Below are 24,255 nucleotides of genomic sequence, written 5' to 3' on the forward strand. Positions count from 1 at the left end.
CTTTTTTGTTTGCTTTTTTTTTTTTTTTTTTTTTTGTGCCACATCCAGTGATGCTCAGAGGTTACTCCTGGCTATGTGCACAGAAATCGCTCCTGATTTGAGGAATCATATGGGACGCCAGGGATCAAACTGCGGTCCATCTTAGGCTAGCGTGGGCAAGGCAGATACCTTACCGCTTGTGCCACTGCTCTGGCCCTGGAACATGTTCTGTTTTATCCTCCATCTTCACTACAAAGTCTGGGCTCAGTACTATGTGGGCTCAGGTGATCCTGCCACCCTTGATCTCAAGATTTATGTGCCAGAAAGCCTTCCCTGACTCAGAACACTTTTCTGTGTCCCCATCCTCAAGACAAGGCTTTACTTTTTATGCTGGGTGGGGCATAAAGACGTAAATAATAGGTGCCAAAGAATTTGTTCAATGAGGGGCCGGAGAGATAGCATGGAGGTAAGGTGTTGGCCTTGCATGCAGAAGGATGGTGGTTCAAATCCCGGCATCCCATATGGTCCCCCGAGCCTACCAGGAGCAATTTCTGAGCGTGGAGCTAGGAGTAACCCCTGAGCACAGCCAGGTGTGACCCCAAAATAAAACAAAACAAAACAAAACAAAAAACTAAACTTAGGGCCGAAGAGATAGCATGAAGGTAGAGCATTTGCCTTGCACGCAGAATCCCGGCATTCCATATGCTCCCCCAAGCCTGCGATTTCCGAGCGCAGAGCCAGGAGTAAGTCTGAGCACAGCCAGGTGTGATCCAAAAACCAAAAAAAGGAAGGAAGGAAGGAAGGAAGGAAGGAAGGAAGGAAGGAAGGAAGGAAGGGAAGGAAGGAAGGAAGGAAGGAAGGAAGGAAGGAAGGAAGAAAGGAAGGAAGGAAGGAAGGAAGGAAGGAAGGAAGGAAGGAAGGAAGGAAGGAAGGAAGGAAGGAAGGAAGGAAGGAAGGAAGGAAGGAAGGAAGGGAGGAAGGAAGAAGGAGGGAAGGAAGAAGGAGGGAGGGAGGGAGGGAGGGAGGGAGGGAAGGGAGGGAGGGAGGGAGGGGGAGAGGGAGGGAGGAAGGAAGGAAGGAAGGAAGGAAGGAAGGAAGGAAGAAAGAAAGAAAGAAAGAAAGAAAAAGAAAGAAAGAAAGAAAGAAAGAAAGAAAGAAAGAAAGAAAGAAAGAAAGAAAGAGAGAGAGAGAGAGAGAGAGAGAGAGAAAGAAAGAAAGAAAGAAAGAAAGAAAGAAAAAGAAAGAAAGATATAGAGAAAGAAAGAAAGGAAGAAAGAAAGAAAGGAAAGAAAGAAAGAAAGAAAGAAAAAAGAAAGAAAGAAAGAAAGAAAAAGAAAGAAAGAAAGAAAAAGAAAGAAAGAAAGAAAGAAAAGGAAAGAAAGAAAATGAAAGAAAGGAAGGAAGGAAGGAAGGAAGAGAAGAAAAAAGAAAAGAAAAGAAAAAGAATTTAGGGGCTGTGTCTCACTGCCTGGCACTTTGCAGCCACCTCTGCAGCCACACATGCTGGACTCTAGCCACCTGCAGCATATGGTCCCTGTGTCACATCAGAGGCTCGCAGGGACAGTCTGTCTGAGTCCTAGATACCTGCACCAGCTCTGCAGCTGAGATAATGTTTTACTGATCCTATGTCAGGGGTGTCCAAAGACAGCCACAGGTCTCACTAGGAGGATCCCGCATGTCCCCTACCGCATTCCACCCTTCCTGGCTCTCTGTCCTCAATTCCACATGGGGAAGCTGTGTTCCACAGCTCCACTATGAGCTGAGCACCCCATCTCACATGGCAGAGACTGGAGGGAGAGGGCAGAGCTCCTGGCAAGAGGCAGGGGTCAGGAGCATGTGGTCAAAGCACAGGGGATCCATAGGGCCCACTTACCCCACAGAGCCCTTTCCCACTGGGATTGGAGGCCCGGGCATCAGTGTCACTTTTTGGGGAGTTGAATCTGTCTGTGAGCAAAGAATTTATCCCCAACACCACCTCAGGTCTTTTCCTCTGGCACCACCTCCAAGTGAGAAATTCAAGGAGATATGCTGCAGCCACATGCTGAGGGCCCCTCGGGGACACGTGTGTAGTAGGCTTCCCCGTGGATGTATGTGACAGCTTCCTCTAGGACAGTCACAGCACATCACCCAGTGACTCCTTTCTCAGGATGAGCCTTGCAGTTAAGTGACATTTTCTTTGGTCCAGCAAATATTGACAATTATTGAAAATAATTTATAAATTTGTAATATATAACTATATAATATATAATTGTATATATAATTTATAAATATTGAAAGTGGGGCTGGAGAGATAGCATGCATGAAGGTAGGGCATTTGCCTTGCATGCAGAAGGACGGTGGTTTAAATCCCGGCATCCCATATGGTCCCCCACATCTGCCAGGAGTGATTTCTGAGCATAGAGCCAGGAGTAACCCCTGAGCACTGCTGGGTGTGACCCCCCCAAAAATAATAATAATAATAATAATAATATTGTGAATGTGTATGGATGGATGCCAGAAAGATCACAACAGAGTGACTCCCCGCCCAGGAATTCCCCCTGAACCTGTCACTCATCCCTTCTTCCCCAAAACACCTGCCTTTGCTCAGAGGTACGTACATAGTATATTTGTTTTGCTTGCTGGATTGTGTACAGGAACAGTGTCAAAGCATGTGCCTAACTTATGAGCCCTTGAGTTTGATCCTTGGCATCATGTGTCCTGCACCCCCAGCACCACCTGGTGTTCCCAAAACACGGGTAGGTCAGAGCACCGTTGCATGTGAACATCGCAAGTGAGTTCTGGCTACACCACCAGGCTGAGCATCTCAGGATTTGCCACCTGCTGTTTATTCCCTTCACTGTGGAAGGAGTAGGAGATCATTCAAGAACCTCTTCTTTTTCTTTTTTTTTTTTTTTTTTTTGGGGGGCGGATCTGGTTCACACCTGGCAGCGCTCAGAGGTTACTCCTGGTTCTAAGCTCAGAAATCACTCGTGGGGCTGGAGACATAGCACAGCAGTAGGCTTGCATGCAGTAACCCAGGACAGACAGTGGTTCAAATCCTGGTATCCTGGGGCCAGAGAGAGCATGGTGGTAAGGCGTTTGCCTTTCATGCAGAGGGTCATTGGTTCAAATTCCGGCATCCCATATGGTTCCCCAAGCCTGCTGGGAGTGATTTCTGAGCATGGAGCCAGGAGTAATCCCTGAGCACTGCCAGGTGTGACCCCCCCCCAAAAAAAAAAAAAAAAAAAAAAAAGAAAGAAATTGCTCCTGGCAGGCTCAGGATGCTGGGAATTGAACTGAGGTCCTTCGGGGTTGGATGCATGCAAGACAAATGCCCTACCACTATGTTATCTCTCCTGTCCCCCTCTCTCTTTAGTTAACAAGTTTTAAAAATAGAATCGCCATGAGATTGATATACACAGCTACATAATTGATTTTTAGTCATACAATGTTCTGTTCTAGCACCCTTCACCGATGCCATTCCCTGCCACCAATGTCCCCATCTCTCTCTCTCCCCTCTCTCCCTCCCTCTCCCTCCTTTCTCTCCCCCCTCTCCCTCCTCTCTCTCCCCTCTCTCTCCTCTCTCCCCCTCCCTTTCCCCCCCCTCTCTCTCCCTCCCTCTCTCTCTCCTTTCTCTCTCCTCTCTCTCTCCCCCTCTCTCTCTCCTCTTGCAGGGTTCAGAAAACCCGATTTCCAGCTGCCCGGTGCAGTGTAATGAAAAAGACTCGAGCCCAGCAATGATGCAAGCAAGTTCCATATATTATCTGACCGGTCAGAGGTTCGAAACGTACCCGTGGCAGAGTAGAGGTTTACGGACCCCGAAATCTTAAGCCAGTCTCTTTTTATACAGAATTTAGACAGGTTGATTCATTCTTATTATCAAAGCACAATCTTAAAAGAAACAGGAATGAGCACTGACGTAGGAGAGCTGCGCCCGGGGTTGTGAGATAAAGGTGATTTCAAATTTCAAGATTTTACGGCGGGTGGACACACAGGAGCGGGAAGCAGGGTGGCAGCATCTTCAAATCTCGAGGGCAGGTGGGTCACACGGGCTCGTAAAGCTGCGGGAAGCAGGGAGGCTGGCGGGCAGGTTCTGAAAAGCAACTTATGGCTGGAGTTTAATAAATTCATATCATATTTTAAAGCTTTCATTAAAAGTATGTTTTCACTCAAGAAAAAATTAAAAAAAAAAGTATGTTTTCACTTCTTTCACTCTCTCCCCCTCTCTCCTCTCCCCCCCTCTCTCCTCTCTCTCTCCCTCCCTCCTCTCTCTCCACCTCTCCTCCCCCCTCTCTCTCCCCTCTCTCCTCTCTCTCCCCCTCTCTCCCCTCTCTCCTCCTCTCTCCTCTCTCTCCTCCCCCTCTCTCCCCTCTCTCCCCCTCTCTCTCCTCTCTCCCCTCTCTCTCCTCTCTCTCCCTCCCTCTTCTCTCTCTCCACCTCTCTCTCCTCCCCCTCTCTCTCCCCTCTCTCCTCCCTCTCCCCCTCTCTCCCCCCTCTCTCCTCCTCTCTCTCCCCTTCTCCCTCTCCTCTCTCCCCCTCTCCCTCACCTCCTCTCTCTTCCTCTCTCCTCTCCTCTCTCTCCTCTCCCTCTCCTCTCTCTCCTCTCCCCCTCTCCCCTCCTCTACTCTCTCTCCCTCTCTCCTCTCTTCTCCTCTCCTCTCCTCTCTCTCCCTCTCTCCTCTCCTCTCCTCTCCTCTCTCTTCTCTCTCCTCTCCTGTCTCTCTCCTCTTTCTCCTCTCCTGTCTCTCTCCTTTCTCCTCTCCTGTCTCTCTCCTCTCTCTCCCTCTCTCCTCTCTCTTCCTCTCTCCTCTCTCTCCTCTCTCTCCTCTCCTCTCTCCTCTCTCTTCTCCTTTCCTCTCTTCTCCTCTCCTCTCTCTCCTCTCCTCTCTCTTCTCTCCTCTCTCCTCTCCTCTCTCTTCTCCTCTCCTCTCTCTTCTCTCCTCTCCTCTCTCTCCTCTCCTCTCCTCTCTCTCCTCTCCTCTCTCTCCTCTCCTCTCTCTCCTCTCCTCTTTCTCCTCTCCTCTCTCTCCTCTCCTCTCTTCTCTCTCTCCTCTCTTTTCTCCTCTCTCTCCTCTCTTCTCCTCTCTCTCCTCTCTCTTCTCTCTCTATTGTCTCCTCTCTCCTCTCTCTCCTTTCTCTCCTTTCTCCTCTCTTCTCTCTCTCCCCCTCTCCCCCCCCCTCTCTCCCCTTCTCCCCTCTCCTTTTAGGCACTGTGATTAACAACATTGTTACTGAAGGGAAGGTGTACCCTTGCTTTACTTCCTATCAGCACTCAGTTCTTTGTTTTTGAGCCACATGCTAGTGCTCAAGGGTTACTCCTAGCTCTGTGCTCAGGTATCATTCCTAGTAGTGCTAGGGAGACCATGTGGGATGCTGCGGATTGAACCCAAGTCAGATATGTGCAAGGCAAATGCCCTACCCTCTGTGCTATCACTCTGCCCCCAGCACCCAGTTTTAGTCTAGTAGCCTCTTTTAGGTCACAAATTCCAATTGTGGGGGCTCCATCGTCCTAACTTAACTGACTTAACATACCCTACCTTTTCCTGCCACCATATTGGGCATTGAATTTCAGTATGTGAAATTGATCCACATCTCCATCCCTGGGATATCAAGTTACTTCACTTTTCTGAGTGTCTGCTTTGACCCTAATGCCACATTATTTTGATAACTATAACTTTATAACGTAAAATCAGTGAATGCGTACATGATTCTATAGTCAGCTGCTTTGTTACTCCTGGTAATATGTACATTACTTTGGATTTATAATAATGTCTAAGTAAAAAAAAAGGGGGGGGGGGAGGTCGTAGCGGTGGCACAACCGATAAGGCGTCTGTCTTGCACGCACTTAGGACAAACCTCGGTTCAATTCAATCCCCTGCGTCTCAAGTCAGGAGAGATTTCTGAGCACATAGCTAGGAGTAACCCCTGAGCGTCACCAGGTGTGGCCAAAAAATAAAAATAATGCCCAAGCAAGATAAAATGAAACTATATAGAACTTGGATTAGTGTATATGTGTTTGTGATGCTGGGGATCAAATACAGAGCTGCATACATGTGAAGTCTATGCTTTATTTTTATTTTAAATTTTTGGTTTTTGGGTCACACCCAGCAGTGCTCAGGGGTTACTCCTGGCTGTCTGCTCAGAAATAGCTCCTGGCAGGCACGGGGGACCATCTGGGACACTGGGATTCGAACCAACCACCTTTGGTCCTGGATCGGCTGCTTGCAAGGCAAACGCCGCTGTGCTATCTCTCCGGGTCCATATGCTTTATTTCTAAACCACAGCCCCAACCAGAATTTTTATAAACTATTGAAATTAAGTTTTGGGGATCTGAGCTAGACTGATATAAGTTAAGTTGTGAATTATAATGATATAAGTTAATGATATAATGATATAAGTTAAGTTGTGAATTATAATGCCAAAGGCTAATCATTAAGAAAATAAAATTTAGGGCCCGGAGAGATGGCACAGCGGCGTTTGCCTTGCAATCAGCTGATCCAAGACCAAAGGTGGTTGGTTCGAATCCCGGTGTCCCATATGGTCCCCCGTGCCTGCCAGGAGCTATTTCTGAGCAGACAGCCAGGAGTAACCCCTAAGCACCGCTGGGTGTGGCCCAAAAACCAAAAAAAAAAAAGAAAAGAAAATTTAATATAATAAGTGAAGGGCCTGTGAGATAGTACAATAGGTAAGGTGCTTGCTTTGTATGTGGATGATCCAGGTTGGATCCCTGAGCCCCACCAGGAGTGATATCTGAGCACAGAGCCAGTTAATAAGACCTGGACACCACCAGATGTGACCCCCCCAAAAAAAGAAACAGAAGCAATAGGACATTAATAGGGAATATTATCTATAGAAATATGTATTGGGCCCGGAGAGATAGCACAGCGGCGTTTGCCTTGCAAGCAGCCAATCCAGGACTAAAAAAGGTGGTTGGTTGGAATCCCGGTGTCCCATATGGTCCCCTGTGCCTGCCAGGAGCTATTTCTGAGCAGACAGCCAGGAGTAACCCCTGAGCACCGCTGGGTGTGGCCCAAAAACAAAAAAAAAATATGTATTATAGAAATATATACTATTTAAATATAGAAAGATCTATTTAACATAAAAGAAGGCACTTAACTAGGAACTCAGGGACAATGATGAAACTCACAGACAACTTATACACATATAAATTTCTCCTTCATGTTTTCATTAAATATAAATAGATTGAATACTCTAGTTAGAAAATAGAGATTAGGAGCCAGAGAGCTAATAGAGTTGAAGTGTAAGTCTTGCACCAGCATCCCATGGGCCCCTGAGTTTCACTGGGTAAGGCCTTAGAGGTCTCTGAGCACTACCAGGTATAGTTCTGGAACCCGAGCACGCTGGGGGGTGGTGAAGATCACAGGGTCTGAACATTGAACTGCAGCCCAGTTAGCCAAGATTGCTGGGAGTGACCCTTAGGCCTCTTTAGAACCATCTGGGAGCCTCCCCAAATTAAATTTAAAAAAGAAAACTCAAAGACTATACTTTCAGGGATCATTTCTATAGTATGTTACTAGAGAAGTTTCTCTGATCGTGTAGAGCACCTGAAGCCATGAGGAGGAGTCAGAGCGTCCTCTCCTGAGCGTGAAGCTGGCTCTAGGTGTCCCTTCTGCGGCTGCCTTTTGCCATTGATGATCGTTCTCCCTTTCCTCTGGAGAGGGCAGAGGGAGAGGATGCAGTCTGAGTGGTAAATAAAAAAAAATAAAAAAAGAAAGAAAGAAAGAAAACTCAGGGACCAGCAGTAGGGCCAACCCAGGATGGACTCTGGTTAGATCCTGGCATCCCATATAGTCCCTCAAGCCTGCCAGGGGCAATTTCTGAGTGCGTATCCAGGAGTAACCCCCTGAGCACTACTGGATGTGACCCAAAAACAAAACAAAAAAATCTCATCAGAATAAATTAAAACATGATCTAACTATTATTTACAAAAGAAAACTCGATTTAGACTCAAAAGCACAATTAGGTTGCAAGTAAAGATAGAAAAAACTATATCCTTTGCAAACAAGAGTTGAGTGGCTGGGCCAGAGAGATAGCACAGCAGTAGGGAGTTCACCTTGCAGGAACCTGATTTAGGACAACGATGGTTTGAATCCTGGCATCCCATCTGGTTCCCCAAGCCTGCCAGGAGTGATTTCTGAGCACAGAGCCAGATGTAACCCCTGAGTGCTGCCAGGTGTGACCCAAAAACCAAAAAGAAAGAAAAAGAGTTGAGTGACTGCAATACTGTCAAGCAAAATAGGCTTTAAGTCAAAAACTGCTGGGGCTGGAGAAGAGAACACAGTGGGGATGGTGTTTGCCTTGCATGTGGCTGACCCAGGTTTAATCCACTGGAATCCTATATTGTCCCCCCTGAACTCTGCCAGGAATGACTCCTGAGAGCAGAGCCAGGAGTAGTGCCTATGTAATGCCAGGTGTGGCCTCAAAACAAACAACAACAAACTATTACTGGATGGCGCAGGGAAATGGCTCAAAGGGTACAACACCTGCAAGGGTTTTGTCATTCCTCCACCCTCTTCTCAATGACCTTAGTTTTGTTGTCTGTGCCATTGGTTCACCTTTTTTTTTTTTCTTTAGTTTTTGGGTTACACCCAGCAGCGCTCAGGGGTTACTCCTAGCTGTACACTCAGAAATTTCTCCCGACAGGCTCGGGTGACCATATGGGATGCCGGGATTCGAACCACCGCCCTTCTGCATGCAAGGCAAATGCCCTACCTCCATGCTATCTCTCCAGCCCCTGGTTTGCCTTTTTCTCTTGTCTCTTTATGCTTTGATCCCAGATTTTTATTTTAGAATTGATCCCCTAAAGTTTAGGGGCCTAAACTGTTCGGTCCCTCAAGCACCACAGGAAGGAGCTCCTGAGCACTGCAATGAGAGTAGTCGTTAGAACCTCAGGCATGGCCCCCAAATCAACAATATGACAATGAAGACAGAGAAAGACATTATATAATGAGCCAATCCATCAAAAAGCATAATAATGCTGAACATACATGAACTGAACAACACAAATATATGTGCACCTAGCAATAGGACCCCACATTAGAAGCAAAAAAATGAACATTAAAGGGAAAAATAGTTCTTTAGCTGGAGTTGGAGACTCTAATATCTCACTTTCAATAATGAGCATAATAACTCAATATTTCAGAAACTTGAAGGATGCTATAAACCAAGTTATCTAACAGACATCTGCTCAATGCGGGGCTGGAGAGATCATACAAAGGTTAAGGTGCCAGACTGCATATAGCTCACCCCAGTTTGATCCCTGGCACCATATATGGGCCTTTGAGCACTGCCAAGAGACACCCTGACTCCACAGCTAGGAATAAGCCCCTAGCACATTGGATGAGCTAAAAATATAAAAAACAAAGAAATCTGTAGAATGTCCTACTCAGGTGGACATAGGCCATTCTCTTAGACCATAAAACAATGCCCAATACTTTGGGTGGAAAGTGGGCCACATCCAGAGAGGCATAGGGTTTACTCCTGGCTCTGCACTCAAAAATCACTTCTGGTGATGCCAGGGATTGAACCTGGATTCACCCCATAGCAAGCAAACTATTTCTCTAGTCCCGTTAGTTTATTTTTTAATGTATTTTTAGCCCCAACATTTTAAATTCTTTAAATAATGCGAAGTATGTTTTCTGAGTACATAGGACAAACTACTTAGACCTAAAAATTCATGAAAATTTGGAAAATTTCCATTGCTTCTAAGTACCCAATTAGAGAAGAAATCACAAGGGAAATTAGAGAATATTTTGAGTGAGATGAAAATTAAAACACAACATACCAAGACTTTAGGGAGAAGCTCTGATTAGAGAGATTTATAGCTGTAAATTCCTCATTAAGAAAGGAGAAAGCAGGCTGTGGAGATGCACAAATGCTGGAGTACATGTTGTGCAGGCAGGAGACCTGGCTTTGACCCCCAGAGCACGTGGATGCCATTGGGTGCTATCATTAGCACTGCATCAGAAGTAACCCCCAGAACTGGTTGTGGCCCAAAAAGCAAAGGAAAGCTGCTATCATATAAAAATGTGACTTTTAACCTTTAAGAAGTAGGAAAATCAAGCAAGAACTGAAAAAAAGTTATTAGAGTAAAAATAAATGAAATGTGAAAAACAAGAGACAATAATGACCATATTATCTATTGCTGTGTTGTTGTTGATGTTTTTAAAAAATAAACTATTAAGGGGTGTAGCAATAGCACAACAGGTAGGGCATTTTCCTTGCAGAAGCCAACACGGGTTTCATCCCAGGCATTTCATATGATTCCCCCAAGACCTGCCAGGAATGATCCCTGATGCAGTCAGGAGTAAGCCTTGAAACTGCCGGGTATGCCCCTGTCTCCTGTCTCCCTGTCCCCTCTCCTCCCCCCAAAAGAAAGTCTTGGTATCCCATATGGTGCCTTGGTGCACCACCAGGGGTGATCCCTGAGCATAGAGCCAAGAAAGAGTAAATCTACTGAACCGCCCAAGAATTGAAATTCTTGAAGAATTCTTGAAGAAATTCTTGAAGAAGCAGCTGCTGCAGAAACTGTGCTTTCAGTGGTTCTAGGAGGCCTTTGAATGACAGCCCACCGCCCCCTAGTTCCCCTTAGAATTAGAAACGACTGTGTGCAGTAGGGCCTCAACATATAGCCGAACTACAATTCCCAGAAGCCCCCTCCGGGACAAAACGTCAGAGCAAAGCGCCAGATACCTTCTGGGAAATGAGCCCGCGGCCTGTGCGCGCGCAAAGGCCTTCGGGAGTTGTAGTTCGCGGCGGTTCTGCGCAGACGCACTTTCCCGCGGGGTGGGGGGGAGCGGCTGCTTCTTTGTGGCGTTCTCGGTCCTTTTGTGGGGGAGACCCGTGACGTACAAGTGTCTGGCTCGCAGGACGGTCTGTCAGTGTCCCCGCTCCACATCTGCTGACTCCTGGCGGCTGAGTCCAAGCCGGTCCAGACCCTGCGGGGGGTCCCTTGGAGAAGGATGAGGGGTGATGGGGCGAGAGTGCAAGCAGGGCTGTGGATCTCTGGCTAGCCCATTTGGCTCTGGTATAGGGATTTGGATCTGATATCTGATCGTGCATCCTGAGTGCTGTGCACGGTCGCCCCGACAGGTGCTGTCCCTAAGAGGAGGCTGCAGGACCCGCCCCTTGGGCCTGCAGGGGTGCTCAGGAGGTTGCTCAGCTTCCCGCGCCTTCATGGAGACCCCTGCCCAGAAGCCCGAGGAGACAGGTACAGTTGTTCTTGCAGCCGGTTCATTTGAAGTAGCTTGGACACCAAGTCAGGCAGGTTTTCAGGGGCGCCCCTCCTATCCCCCACTTGTCACTGTACATGGTGATTCCCACGGTCTCAGATTGCCAGTTGGGAAAGGGTCTGGGGGTATCTGATATAACCCCTGGTTGGATCAGACCCTGCCGGGTATTTGGAGGACCAGAAGAGCAGGAGGGCTTCCCGGATCCCCTCCTGTTCTCCTGCATCCTGGTGGGGTGGGCCCTAGGATTGGTGATGCCTCAGGGTACCTGCCTCCTCCCTTGACTACTTTCTCCTCCTCAGATCCGCCTTTCCAGGACCCTGCCTTTGACCTGCAGGACAGCCCAGAGGATAAACTGGGTCAAGTTCTGCAGGAAGCCGGCCCCAAGGTGAGCGCCTCTCCTCCATCTCTCTCAATAGTCTTTGGGCAGCTTTCCTGCTCAGACGCCTCAGTCACCTGAGGACACAGCCCTCCCTGTCCCAACTCTTTACCTCTCGTCTCCCAGAAGCCATGGGTGTGCAGACAGCTTTGGTGAAGAAGGGAATGTGGGTGGTTCCCGGGAACCCAGCAGATGGTGGCTCATGAGCTTTTCGATGTCCTGTTTTATCCACTGGCTGGGTCATTTTCCCAGGATCATTTCCCAGGTCATTTACCCAGTGCTGTGTTGGGTGGTTTTAAGGACCCCTGTCTACGCACAGGACACGTAGATGCAGAAGATGTCAGTAGCAATTGGTCCTTATGTGGAAAAGCTTTCTGGGATGGAATCCGGGGGTACTGTGTGTCCAACCAAGGATGCAGTTTGGTCCAACCCACCTGTTTGCAGAGTTTTCAAGATTCTGCCATCTATTCCATTTATGGCTGGGGCATTTTTTTCAGTGACCAGCCAGGGAGCCGTCTCCAACTGGTCTTTGAAGACACTGAGAATTCTTGCTCTCGGTAGTGGAGACAGCTCAGTTGTTTTACAGAACAGATGCCTATAGGACCTGCCCAGAGCTGTCAGAGCACCCTGTCCCCTGAGCAGGCCCACACTTCCATTTGGAGACTTCTCTACTTCCCATGCAGGGTCCTTCTCACACCGACCACTTCTCCAGTTCCTTTTGGTCATTTTCAGTCTTCTGTTTTTTTGTTGTTTTTTATTTTTTTGGGGGGTCACACCTGGCAGCGCTCAGGGATTACTCCTGGCTCTATGCTTAGAAATCGCTTCCGGCAGGTTCAGGGGACCATATGGGATGCTGGGATTCAAACCATCAACCTTCTGCATGAAAAGCAAACACCTTACCTCCATGCTATCTCTCTGGTCCCCATTTTCAGTCTTCTGCGAACTGTCTGCTTATGTCTATTTTACCCTTGCTCTGTAACCTGTCTGCATCTTGTTCAGAAATTATAAACTTACTCTTTGGGGTTTGGTTTTGTTTTTGGCTACACCTGGCTGTGCTCCAGAGCAAGAATGTGGGTGTCATTTCAGGAACTGGTGACTTTCAAGGATGTGGCCGTGGACTTCACTCAGGAGGAGTGGGGGCAGCTGGACTCTCCGCAGAGGGCCCTGTACTGGGATGTGATGTTGGAAAACTACCAGAATCTTCTCGCCTTGGGTAAGACAGCCCCTGAGCTGGGCTACCAGCCTGGGGCCAAGGCAGGTGGGACATGAGATATGTGTCTCCTCCCCATGGACACACGGATACTGTAACCTGGTGTCACAGATGTCCTTGTTAGGGGGTGAGGTTGCCTCACTTGCTTTGCTCCAGAGCTTTTCCAGGGAGATGGGGTCCTAGCTTGTGTGTCCCTATGAGGACTTCTTATTCAAGAACGCCTCCCCTGGGTACAGGTGGGAGGTGTGAAACACCACAATTATCCATACCCCTTCCTCTTCTTGAGCAGGGCCTCCAGTGTGCAAGACAGCTGTCATCTCACATCTGGAGTGTGGCGAAGAGCCATGGTGGGTGCCTGTAAGAATTTCTGGAGGGCTTTGTACAGGTGAGCAGGATATGGAGACACCCGCCTTGGCCCTCCACCCCACTCCCCCAACTATCCCCCAAATAAGTCCGGTGCCCATGCCCTATGGGCTGGCTCTCTCTTCCTTCCTCCCTTCTTCTCTTCCTTCAGCACACATGGGAGCTCTGTAGGGCACCCAGGTTGGTGCTAGGAAGACAGTGATGATCACTGCAGGCAGAGACCAGAAGGAGGGTGCTTAGCTTCCCCAAGGACCGTAGACTCTGGGAATAGAGAGGACACATGTCACCTCCAGAATTTAGGGGAACATCGGAAAGGAGGATCCTTCTGGCACCCCAGGAAACATGAAATTTATGTAGTTGTTGTCATGAGCCTTTTTTTGGGGGGGTCACACTCGGCAGCACTCAGGGTCACTCCTGCCTCTACGCTCAGAAATCACTCCTGGCAGGCTCGGGGGACCATATGGGATGCCAGGATTCAAAATGCCATGGGGCATGGGCACCATCCTTCTGCATGCAAGGCAAAATGCCTTACCTGTCGTGAGCCTTTTTATTGGAGGGGGGAGAGGGAGAGAGAGAAGAGAGGGAGGGAGGAGAGAGAGAGAGAGAGAGAGAGAGAGAGAGAGAGAGAGAGAGAGAGAGAGAGAGACTTCAGCTGAGTGTTGAAAGATTTCACTGGCTTTGTTTAACAGTTCACTAGGAGCTGGAGAGATAGCACAGTAGTAAGGCATTTGCCTTATATGCAACCAGCCCAGGGCAGATCAAGATTTGATTCCCCAGCATCCCATATGGTCCCCTGAGCCTGCCAGGAACTTTTTTTTTGTTTGTTTTTGGGCCACACCCGGCGGTGCTCAGGGGTTACTCCTGGCTGGCTGCTCAGAAATAGCTCCTGGCAGGCACGGGGGACCATATGGGACACCGGGATTCGAACCAACCACCTTAGGTTTTGGATTGGCTGCTTGCAAGGCAAACGCCGCTGTGCTATTTCTTCGGGCCCCCCAGGAACATTTTTGAGTGCAGAGCCAGGAGTAATCCCTGAGTGCTGCCGGGTATGACCCAAAAACCAAAAAACTAAAGTTCACAAGCATGGAAACACCTCATCTGTCTGTGAGGAACACTGAAAATTTGCACAAAATGAAAGATGGGCTGGAGAGATACCGCAATGGAGAGGGCACTTGCCTTGCATGTGGCCAACCCAAGTGCAATCCTTGGCATCCCATATGATTTCTTGGGCTCTATCAGGAATGATTCCTGAGCACAGGTTAGGAATAAGCTCTGGATACCTCCAGGTATAACCCAAAAATGAACAACAACAAAAATGGTAGACAGAAGGGGCAGGTTTTGTCTGTTTCTAGCAAAGATTAGGTTGTTTTAGACAAGGTCACCTAAATAGGATAATGCTTTTGAAATGAGTTGAGACCAGGAAAATAGTACAGGGGTTAAGATTCTTTCTTTGCATGCGGCAACCCCAGTTTGATCCCTGGTACCATATATGGTTCTCTGAACACTGCCATGGATCACTCCAAAGCATGTCTGAGTGTGGCGCCCTGAAAGGTTCCATTTCTGGAAGAGTCTGAAACTTTATCAGTCTCAATTTGGTGATGTAGACTTAACTAACATAACTCCACTTGGGTCTGTTTTGGGGGACAGAACACACCAGATGCTTGGGGGCTGCTCCTAGTGCGGTTCTGCAGGGATTTGAGGTGTCAAGGATGGAACCTGGGGATCTCATTTGCAGAGCATTTGCCCTAGTCCCTTCGTCTCCCTCTCACAAAATGAACAGACTTCACTCTAGTCTTCTCTATGCTGCCCCTTCTTAGTCCCAGTGGTCCTTTGGGTTTTTGTGACTTGCAGTGGCTCCATCCCCTTCTCTCCTCACAGATTCCCTCACAGCCGCCCAGGCGTGCTCCTTGGAAGCCTGGCTGGTTTCTGCCATCTGTGCCTTTCAGGTCTTCCTCACACAGCTCGACTCTTAGTGTCAGCTCTGTGCTGTGCTGGCTGACAGAGAGCCTCCTTCTCCATCTCTTGCAGAGCGGGTGCCAAGGCCCAGGATGGAGGAAATGGCCACTCCAAAACAGGGTGCTTGCAAGGATGAGCCATCTCCGGAACCTGTGGCTCAGCAGCATATGAGACCGTTTTCTCATAGCTCTCGTCCCCGGGCGCAATGGTCATGGGAAGGCCCAGTAGAACCTCTCACCAAAAAGGAAGCTATGCTGGGGAAGCAGCCGCTGGAAAGCTGTGGGTATGTCCGCCCAGAGGACAAGTGGCAGAAACCAGAGGTAACAAGGGCAGCATCTCCTCCCAGGGCCACTGTCTTGGCCCCAAAGAATCTCCCTGTGCCAGGAGAGCCTCATGCCGGACGGCACCTGGGGACTTTCCAAGCCACCAAGCAGGCCACAGAACCCCTACGGACGTGCGCAGGGAACAGCCTGTGCAAATCCAGGGAACTTGGCAAATCCCTGGCTGGGTTCCAACACCTACCCGATGCCAGGCCCAGAGAGGAGCAGTTTGCCTGCAGCGAGTGCGGGAAGGCCTTCAGACAGAGTTCAGCGCTGGCATTGCACCAGCGCTGGCACAGCAGGGAGAAGGCATACAAGTGTCAGGAGTGCGGCAAAGCCTTCACTTGGAGCACCAACCTCCTGGAGCACCAGCGCATCCACACGGGCGAGAAGCCCTTCTTCTGCAGCCAGTGCGGCAAGGCCTTCAGCTGCCACTCGTCCCTGAACGTGCACCAGCGCACCCACACGGGCGAGCGGCCCTACAAATGCACGACCTGCGAGAAGGCCTTCAGCTGCAGCTCGCTGCTCAGCATGCACCGGCGGGTGCACACAGGGGAGAAGCCCTACCGCTGCGGGGAGTGTGGCAAGGCTTTCAACCAGAGGACACACCTTACCCGCCACCTTCGCATCCACACGGGCGAGAAGCCCTATGCCTGCGGGGCCTGCGGCAAGGCCTTCACCTGCCACTCGTCCCTGAGTGTCCACGAGAAGATCCACAGCGGGGACAAACCTTTCCAATGCACCGAGTGCCCCAAAGCCTTCAGCAGCCGGGCCCGCCTCACCCTGCACCTGCGTGTGCATACAGGCGAGAAGCCCTTCACATGTGAGGCCTGTGGCAAGGCCTTCAGCTGCCACTCTTACCTGCTGGTGCACCAGCGCATCCACAGTGGCGAGAAGCCCTTCAAGTGCAATGAGTGTGGCAAGGCCTTCGGCTCCCACTCCTACCTCATCGTGCACCAGCGTGTACACACGGGGGAGAAGCCCTTCGACTGCAGCAAGTGCTGGAAAGCCTTCAGTTGCCACTCGTCACTCATCGTGCACCAGCGTGTACACACGGGCGAGAAGCCCTATAAATGCGCCGAGTGTGGCAAGGCCTTCAGCCAGAACCACTGTCTGCTCAAGCATCAGAAAGTGCATGCTGGGAGGACCCAGGCACTCAAGGGCGATCCCCATGCGGAGAAGTTGGGCTGGAGCGGCCTCCTCCAAAAGCAACACCAGGCCACTCAGGGCCAGGAGAAGCCCTTCACCATCCAGTTCGACAAGCATTTACTGAGCACTTACTACATGCCTGGCAGCCTCCTGGGAACGGGGACCCCCGGGGAGAGTGGCATGGAGCCCATAAACACGCTGGATGTGGCAAAGCTCCTCTGTGGAGTGGAGCCGCAGGCCAGCAGGAATTTCCCCCCAGGAACCAAACCAGGGAATTAACAGGACTTTTTTGTGCATTAGCCCTTTGCCCCACACAGGGGCCCCTGCCTACCCCAGACACAGGTCTCATGCGCTTGGACAACTATGTCAGCCAGGGCCTGTCCCCTCCTTGGGAAGGAATTCATTTCAGGAGAGGGGGATGCACGCTCTTAGAGGGGAATCCTGCTCACTCGGTCTCCCTAGTGGGCCTGGGAGCTACTGAGAAGGCGGTAGGAATGACTGTTTCCTGCACAGAGAAGCAGATTTGCCCACCTTGCACTTGGACGGTCTGTTGGCACAATTTTGATCAGGAATTGCATATGTGAAACATGTTGTTAACCATAAAACCGAAGACTTAAGAACAGTGGTACTTACCAGTGAATGTTTTTCTCTTCCCGGGAGGGGGGAAATAGTCTTGATGGTGGGAATTTGGGAACAAGCAGGTCTCCTGGGCTCACCCACTGTCTTTTCAGGTGTCAGAAGTTCTGCCAGCACCACAGCGGCTAGATATCTTTTTTTTTTTTTTTTTTGGTTTTTGAGTCACACCCGGCGGTGCTCAAGGGTTACTCCTGGCTGTCTGCTCAGAAATAGCTCCTGGCAGGCACGGGGGACCATATGGGACACCGGGATTCGAACCAACCACCTTTGGTCCTGGATCGGCTGCTTGCAAGGCAAACGCCGCTGTGCTATCTCTCCGGGCCCATCGGCTAGATATCTTACATCCAGCAGGCTGGTAGCCTGGCGTTGTAGTCTGCAGGGAGAAAATGAACAGAGTTGGGTTGGCATGTACATCAGGATGGATTCTAGAAGTGTGACTTCATTCCTGGGTTGGAAGGCTTCCCAGCAGGGCCTCTGCTCCACTGAATAGTGCTCACCAGTTCAGATTCCTAAGAGGAGCTACTGATGGAGGATGGAGGACCCCATCCCCACCCCAGTGCTCTTTGTAGAGACTGGAAGAGAATCATTGGGAATGAGTGGTGTTTTCTTTCAGTGTTAAGCAAACCCCATAATCCGTCTTCCAGGAATAATCCTTTACATTTGTATAGTATTCTATCATCAGGAGACATTTTTTTTTTGTTTTGTTTTTTGGGCCACACCCGGCGTTGCTCAGGGGATACTCCTGGCTGTCTGCTCAGAAATAGCTCCTGGCAGGCACGGGGGACCATATGGGACACCGGGATTCGAACCAACCACCTTTGGTCCTGGATCGGCTGCTTGCAAGGCAAACGCCGCCGTGCTATCTCTCCGGGCCCAGGAGACATTTTTACTATTTTTTTTTTTCTGGTTTTGGGTCACACCCGGCGGTGCTCAGAGGTTACTCCTGGCTCTGCGCTCAGAAATCACTCCTGACAGGCACACGGGACCATATGGGATGCCGGGATTTGAACCATAGTTCATCCTGGATCGGCTGTGTGCAAGGCAAATGCCCTCCCGTTGTGCTATTTCTCTGGCCCCTACTATGCTTTTTTTTTTTTTTTTTTTTTTTTGGTTTTTGGTTTTTGGGTCATACCCGGCAGCACTCAGGGGTTACTCTGAGTAACTATGCTCAGTAACTCTATGCTCAGAAATCGCTCCTGGCAGGCTCGGGGGACCATATGGGATGCTGGGATTTGAACCAATGGCCTTCTGCATGAAAGGCAAACGCCTTACCTCCATGCTATCTCTCTGGCCCCCTTACTATGCTTTTTATTTATTTTATTTTATTTTATTTTATTTTATTTTTTTTTTTTTTTTTTTTTTTTTGGGTTTTGGGCCACACCCAGCGGTGCTCAGGGGTTACTTCTGGCTGTCTGCTCAGAAATAGCTCCTGGCAGGCACGGGGGACCATATGGGACACCGGGATTCGAACCAACCACCTTTGGTCCTGGATCGGCTGCTTGCAAGGCAAACACCGCTGTGCTATCTCTCCGGGCCCGTATTTTATTTTATTTTTATTTTTTTATTTTTTTTTGTTTTTTGGGTCACACCCGGCGGTGCTCAGGGGGTTACTCCTGGCTGTCTGCTCAGAAATAGCTCCTGGCAGGCATGAGGGATCATATAGGACACCAGGATTTGAACCAACCACCTTTGATCCTGGATCGGCTGCTTGCAAGGCAAACGCCGCTGTGCTATCTCTCCGGGCCCCCTACTATGCTTTTTAAATGAAGGCAAAATAACCCCCATTTTAGAGACTGCATCACGCACTTTGGTCCATTTTCTTCTGTTTCTCACATATTACATTCTTGGGGAACTAGATGTAATTTTACATTTGGCAATTTTTCCAATTTTTTCACTTAGCTGTCTAACAGTGTGTCCTGTCCTCCACACCTTTATAATACCTGCATTGTTTTTGGCTGGTGACAGGCTCTTTGTTCTGCCCAAGCCTTTATTGGATATTAAAGTTCTTGCCACTTTTTCACTATTAGAAACAGGTCCAGGAGACTTCCTACATTGTGATTCTTAAATATTTTCTTAGCAGACATGCCCATAGATGTCCTGCTTGAGACACAGGCATGTTGGAAGTAGGGTGCCAGGCAGTCTGCAGTGAACAGTGTCATCCTGCCATCTGGGGCTCCTGCTGCCACATTGCATCCCAAGTGTCTGAGGCTGGCCTGGAGAGGATCCCCAGTTCCCAGGGCCATCTCATGGAACAAAAAGAAAGTTCCATTTCAGCAAGACCAGGTTGTCACTCCAGGTCAAAGTGCTTTGCCTGTCAGGCAAGAATAGCTCTGTTTTACAATTACATTGGCTTAAGCCAAATAGAATCTAGACTGGATTTATTATTAGTTATTATTATTATTATTATTATATGTAGTTAATGTTGGGGGAGGGAGATTTGGGCCAGGGGTTACTCCTGGCTCTGCACTCAGAAATTGCTCCTGGTAGGCTCAGTGCTCAGGGGACCAGATAAAATGCCTGGGATCAAACTCGGGTTCGCCACATGCAAGGTAAGCACCCAACCCAACTGTACTATTGCTTCTGCCCAGGTTTGTTTATTTGTTTTTGTGGCCACACCCAGCGGTGCTCAGGGGACTAAATAAGGGTAGCCAGGGCTTGAACCCGGTTAGACTGTCTACCTGTTGTACTCGTTCCAGTTCCACTACCTCAGTTTTTTTCATAGAGTATTTTCATCATGAAAATATAGCTTCTGGATTATCTCTCCTGGGTATGCCTACTTGTGGGAGAAATCTATTACTGCTGCTGCTATTACCGGGTCTTCTATTGATTGGCACTACCGCAGATTCCTGCTTCACTAGGCTACCACGTACTGCCACTAGATGGCACCATAGCTCCATTTCCAAAGCCCCAGATGACTTCAGTGTTCTGTCCTTATATAATCAATGGCTCTGCCTCCCTTTTAAAAATGTGGGTCAGAACTTTAACAGAAATCAGTTGGAGGGGCCGGAGTGGTGGCGCAGCGGTGGGGCATTTGCCTTGCACGCAGCTGACTCAGGACGGACTGCGGTTCATTCCCCCCGGCCTACCATATGGTCCCCAAGCCAGGAACGATTTCTGAATGCATAGCCGGGAGTAATCCCTGAGCGTCACCAGGTGTGCACCCCCCCCAAAAAAAAAAAAAAAAAAGAAAAGAAAAGAAAGAAAGAAAATAAATTATTTGGGGATGGAGATCTACAGAGGTGGAGCGACAGCATAGAGGGTAGGGCATTTGCTTTGCACCCAGCCAACTCAGATTCGATCTTTGGCATCCCAGTTCTTATGGTCTCCCCCAAGTCTGCAAGAATCATTTCTGAGTGCAGAGCAAAGAGTATCCTCTGAGCACCATGAAGTGTGGCCCAAAAACAACAACAATAACAACAACAAAAATCAACTCGCAGCGTCTGTGGCAAGGGGCTGTAGAGATAGCATGGAGGTAGGGTGTTTGCCTTGCATGCAGAAGGACAATGATTCGAATCCCAGCATCCTGCCAGGAGTGAATTTCTGAGTGTAGAGCCAGGAGTAATTCTTGAGCGCTGCTGGGTGTGACCCAAAAACAAAAAAAAAAAAAAAAGGAAGAAAGAAAGGAAGGAAAGAAGGAAGGAAGGAAGGAAGGAAGGAAGGAAGGAAGGAAGGAAGGAAGGAAGGAAGGAAGGAAGGAAGGAAGGAAGGAAGGAAGGAAGGAAGGAAGGAAGGAAGGAGGGGAGGGAGGGAGGGAGGGAGGGAAGGAGGGAGGGAGGGAGGGAGGAGGGAAGGAAGAAGGAAGGAAGGAGGAAGGAAGGAAGGAAGGAAGGAAGGAAGGAAGGAAGGAAGGAAGGAAGGAAGGAAGGAAGGAAGGAAGGAAGGAAGGAAGGAAGGAAGGAAGGAAGGAGGGAGGGAGGGAGGGAGGGAGGGAGGGAGGAAGGAAGGGGGAATGGAGGGAGGAGAAAGAAGAGAAAAGAAAAGAAAAGAAAAAAGAAAAGGAATCAACACTGCTCAAATGGTAGAGCTTATGTCTTGTACAGCCTGAAGTTAGATCCCTGGGACTGCACAATCCCCAGCATTCAGAGCACCCAGAGTATGGTGCAGGTGATGCCTGGGGTAGTCTGGAGTGGCCTCACGTGCCCTGTACTGCAGGATATAGTTTCTCTTTTTATGGGCCAGAGTGTTAGCACAGTGGGTGGGGCATTTGCCTTGCAAGTGGCCAACCTGGGTTCAAACCCAGCATCCCATATGGTCCCCCAAGCCTGCCAGAAATAATTTTTGAGGGGTTGGGTCACACTTAGTGGCACTTAGGGGTTACTCCTAGCTCTGTGCTCAGAAATAGCCCCATGGCTGGCTGGAGGACCATATGGGATGCCAAGAATCAAACTGGGGTCCATCCGGCATTGGCCACGAGCAAGGCAAATGCCCTACTGCTGTGCTATCACTTGGCCCTCCCATCCCCCCCCAGAATAATTCTTGAGCACAGAATCAGGGTGTGGTAAAAAAATTCTAGGAGCAACTTTCAGTGAGTTACTAGATAAATTGTAATAAAGAAATATTATGGGGCCGGGCGGTGGCGCTAAAGGTAAGGTGCCTGCCTTGCCTGTGCTAGCCTTGGACGGACCGCGGTTCGATCCCCCGGTGTCCCATATGGTCCCCCAAGCCAGGAGCGACTTCTGAGCACATAGCCAGGAGTAACCCCTGAGCATTACCGGGTGTGGCCCAAAAACCAAAAAAAAAAAAAAGAAATATTATGGGCCCGGAGAGATAGCACAGTGGCGTTTGCATTGCAAGCAGCTGATCCAGGACCAAAGGTGGTTGGCAAATCCCAGTGTCCCATATGGTTCCCCATGCCTGCCAGGAGCTATTTCTGAGCAGACAGCCAGGAGTAACCCCTGAGCACCGCCGGGTGTGGCCCAAAAAAAATAAACAAAAAAAAAAAAAGAAATATTATTCCAAGGTTTTTTGGGTTTTTTTTTGGGTCACACCCAGCAGCACTCAGGGGTCACTCCTGGCTCTACGCTCAGAAATCGCTCCTAACAGGCTCGGAGGACCATATGAGACACCAGTTTTTGAACCACTGACCTTCTGCATGCAAGGCAAATGCCTTACCTCCATGCTATCTCACTGTCCCTATTCCAAGTTTTTTTTTAAAAAAAAAAAGTAAAAAGAGGGGCCGGAGAGATAGCATGGAGGTAAGGCATTTGCCTTGCATGCAGAAGGGCGGTGGTTCAAATCCCGGTATCCCATATAGTCTCCTGAGCCTGCCAGGAGCAATTTCTGAGCGTAGAACCAGGAGTGATCCCTGAGCGCTGCCAGATGTGACCCCCCCCACACCAAAAAAAAAAAGTAAAAAGAATCAGAAAGATGTGCAGTGGTAGGTCCCTTGCTTTGCATAACCCAAATTCAATCCCCAGTACCCTATATGGTCACCTGAACTCAACCAGAGTGATATTTGAGCACAGAGCCGCAGGTAAGTCTTGAGCAACAGCCAGGTGTGACCCAAAAATAAACAAATAGAGTATGACCAAGTAAATAAGGTAATTTGGAAAGGCCATGAACTATGACTCCAACTGTCAGTTATGCTGGAGAAAGCAAAACTGTGGAGCAGCTAAAAGAGCAACTGCTGCCAAGGCTAATGTGGGGAGAGAGCAAGATTAGGCCAAACACCGGGCTTTATAGAGCTGTGAGATGATGCTGTGTGACCTTATAATGTAGACCATGCCATTCGACTTCTTCTGTCCAAGCCCACCAGAATGCATAGCACAGGAGGGTCCCAATGTTAACCAGAAGATTTGGTGGGGGCTGCTGAGAATGAAGTCGCTGAGGGAGGTGTGGTCATGGACAGAATGTGCAAACTCTTGTGAACTCTGTCTCTCTGTCCCTGTCTCTCTCTATCTCTATCTCTCTGTATCCATCTCTCTGTCTCTCTCTCCCCATCCTCAGCTGAATTTGCTGTGAACTTAGAATTTCTCTAAAAATTCATCTTGGGGGTCAGAGCTGTAGCACACCAAATGAGGCACTTGCCTTGAATGTGGCTGATCCAGGATTATTCCTGGCACCCTATATGACCCCCCTGATTCTTTAGGAGTGACCCCTGAGTGAAGAGCTAGGAGTTAACCCTGAGTATCTCTGGCCATGGTCCAAAAACCAAAATCAACAAAACAGAAACTAAACTATCCTTGGATTAAATCAATGGGCTGGAGCAAGTGCTTTGCATACAAGAGGCCTAGGTTCAATCCCTGGCACCTCGTGGTTCCCTGAGCACCAAAGGGTATGACGCCCAAATAAACCACTTTTAGATGGTCTTTTTTTTTTTTCTTAGCTTTTAGGTTATACATGGAGATGCTCAGGAATCACTCCTGGCATTAGACGGGACCATGTGGGATGCCAGGGATTAAACCCAGGTCAACTACATGCAAGACAAGTGCCCTACCTACTGTATTATCTCTTCAGCCCCAAGACTGTTATTTTTCTTTACATATTTGCTTATTTTGGGTTTGGGGGCCACACCCAGCATACTTGAGTTCTCCTTCTGGTTCAGAACACCTGGCAGTGCTTAGGGAACCATGCAGTGCTGGGGGGTAAACCCAAGACTCTAGTATGCAGAGCATGTGTTTCTAGGTGTTGATCTAGCTGTTGGTGCTGCATTTTTAGTGCTGGGCGAGGGATCAAGTTTATATCTCATGCATATAAAGCAAGAGTTTTTTACTCCTTGAGTTACCTCCCAGATCCTTATTTACTACAGGACACATTCAAAGTGGAAGAAAACTACAGGATACTCCCAGAAACGGCTCAGCCCTGCTCTTTCGACTTTGTGCTGGCTCCCTGCAGTATGATGCTTAAACCAGTGGAACCTGGAGACAGGAGGTTCTGTCTGGATGTGTTGGAGCTAGAACTCACTTGAGCCACATTCATAGAACCAAGCTGTTTTGTTATTTTGTTTTATTTATTTATTTATTTATTTATTTATTTATTTATGCTTTTGGGTTACTCCCGGAGATGCTCAGGAATTATTCCTGGCTCTATGCTCAG

General features: G+C 48.9%; 1 protein-coding gene and 1 non-coding gene across 2 annotated transcripts; both read left to right on the forward strand.

The window, feature by feature from the left end:
• Nucleotides 1-7,454: 7,454 nt before the first annotated feature.
• LOC125995200 (small nucleolar RNA U3) lies at nt 7,455-7,668 on the forward strand. The gene has a single exon (XR_007490767.1). It is a non-coding gene; the product is annotated as a small nucleolar RNA U3 (small nucleolar RNA).
• A 3,278-nt stretch (nt 7,669-10,946) lies between these two features.
• Nucleotides 10,947-17,099, forward strand: ZNF74 (zinc finger protein 74). Its single transcript, XM_049764606.1, has 5 exons — nt 10,947-11,188; nt 11,510-11,595; nt 12,673-12,799; nt 13,086-13,181; nt 15,188-17,099. Exons 1-5 carry the CDS (start codon nt 11,155-11,157, stop codon nt 16,861-16,863), a joined length of 2,019 nt encoding a protein of 672 aa, XP_049620563.1. The 5' UTR covers nt 10,947-11,154; the 3' UTR covers nt 16,864-17,099.
• The last annotated feature ends 7,156 nt before the right edge of the window (nt 17,100-24,255 follow it).

This window comes from Suncus etruscus, chromosome 17 (genome assembly GCF_024139225.1).
Source record: "Suncus etruscus isolate mSunEtr1 chromosome 17, mSunEtr1.pri.cur, whole genome shotgun sequence".
Classification (NCBI taxonomy): Eukaryota; Metazoa; Chordata; class Mammalia; order Eulipotyphla; family Soricidae; genus Suncus; species Suncus etruscus.

Excerpts from the sequence above, each read along its gene's own strand:
- ZNF74 (XM_049764606.1), top strand. The coding sequence starts at position 11,155 with ATGGAGACCCCTGCCCAGAAGCCCGAGGAGACAG. Across the intron at positions 11,189-11,509 it reads CCAGAAGCCCGAGGAGACAG|ATCCGCCTTTCCAGGACCCT; the intron begins GTACAGTTGTTC and ends TCTCCTCCTCAG. Across the intron at positions 11,596-12,672 it reads TGCAGGAAGCCGGCCCCAAG|GAACTGGTGACTTTCAAGGA; the intron begins GTGAGCGCCTCT and ends GTGTCATTTCAG.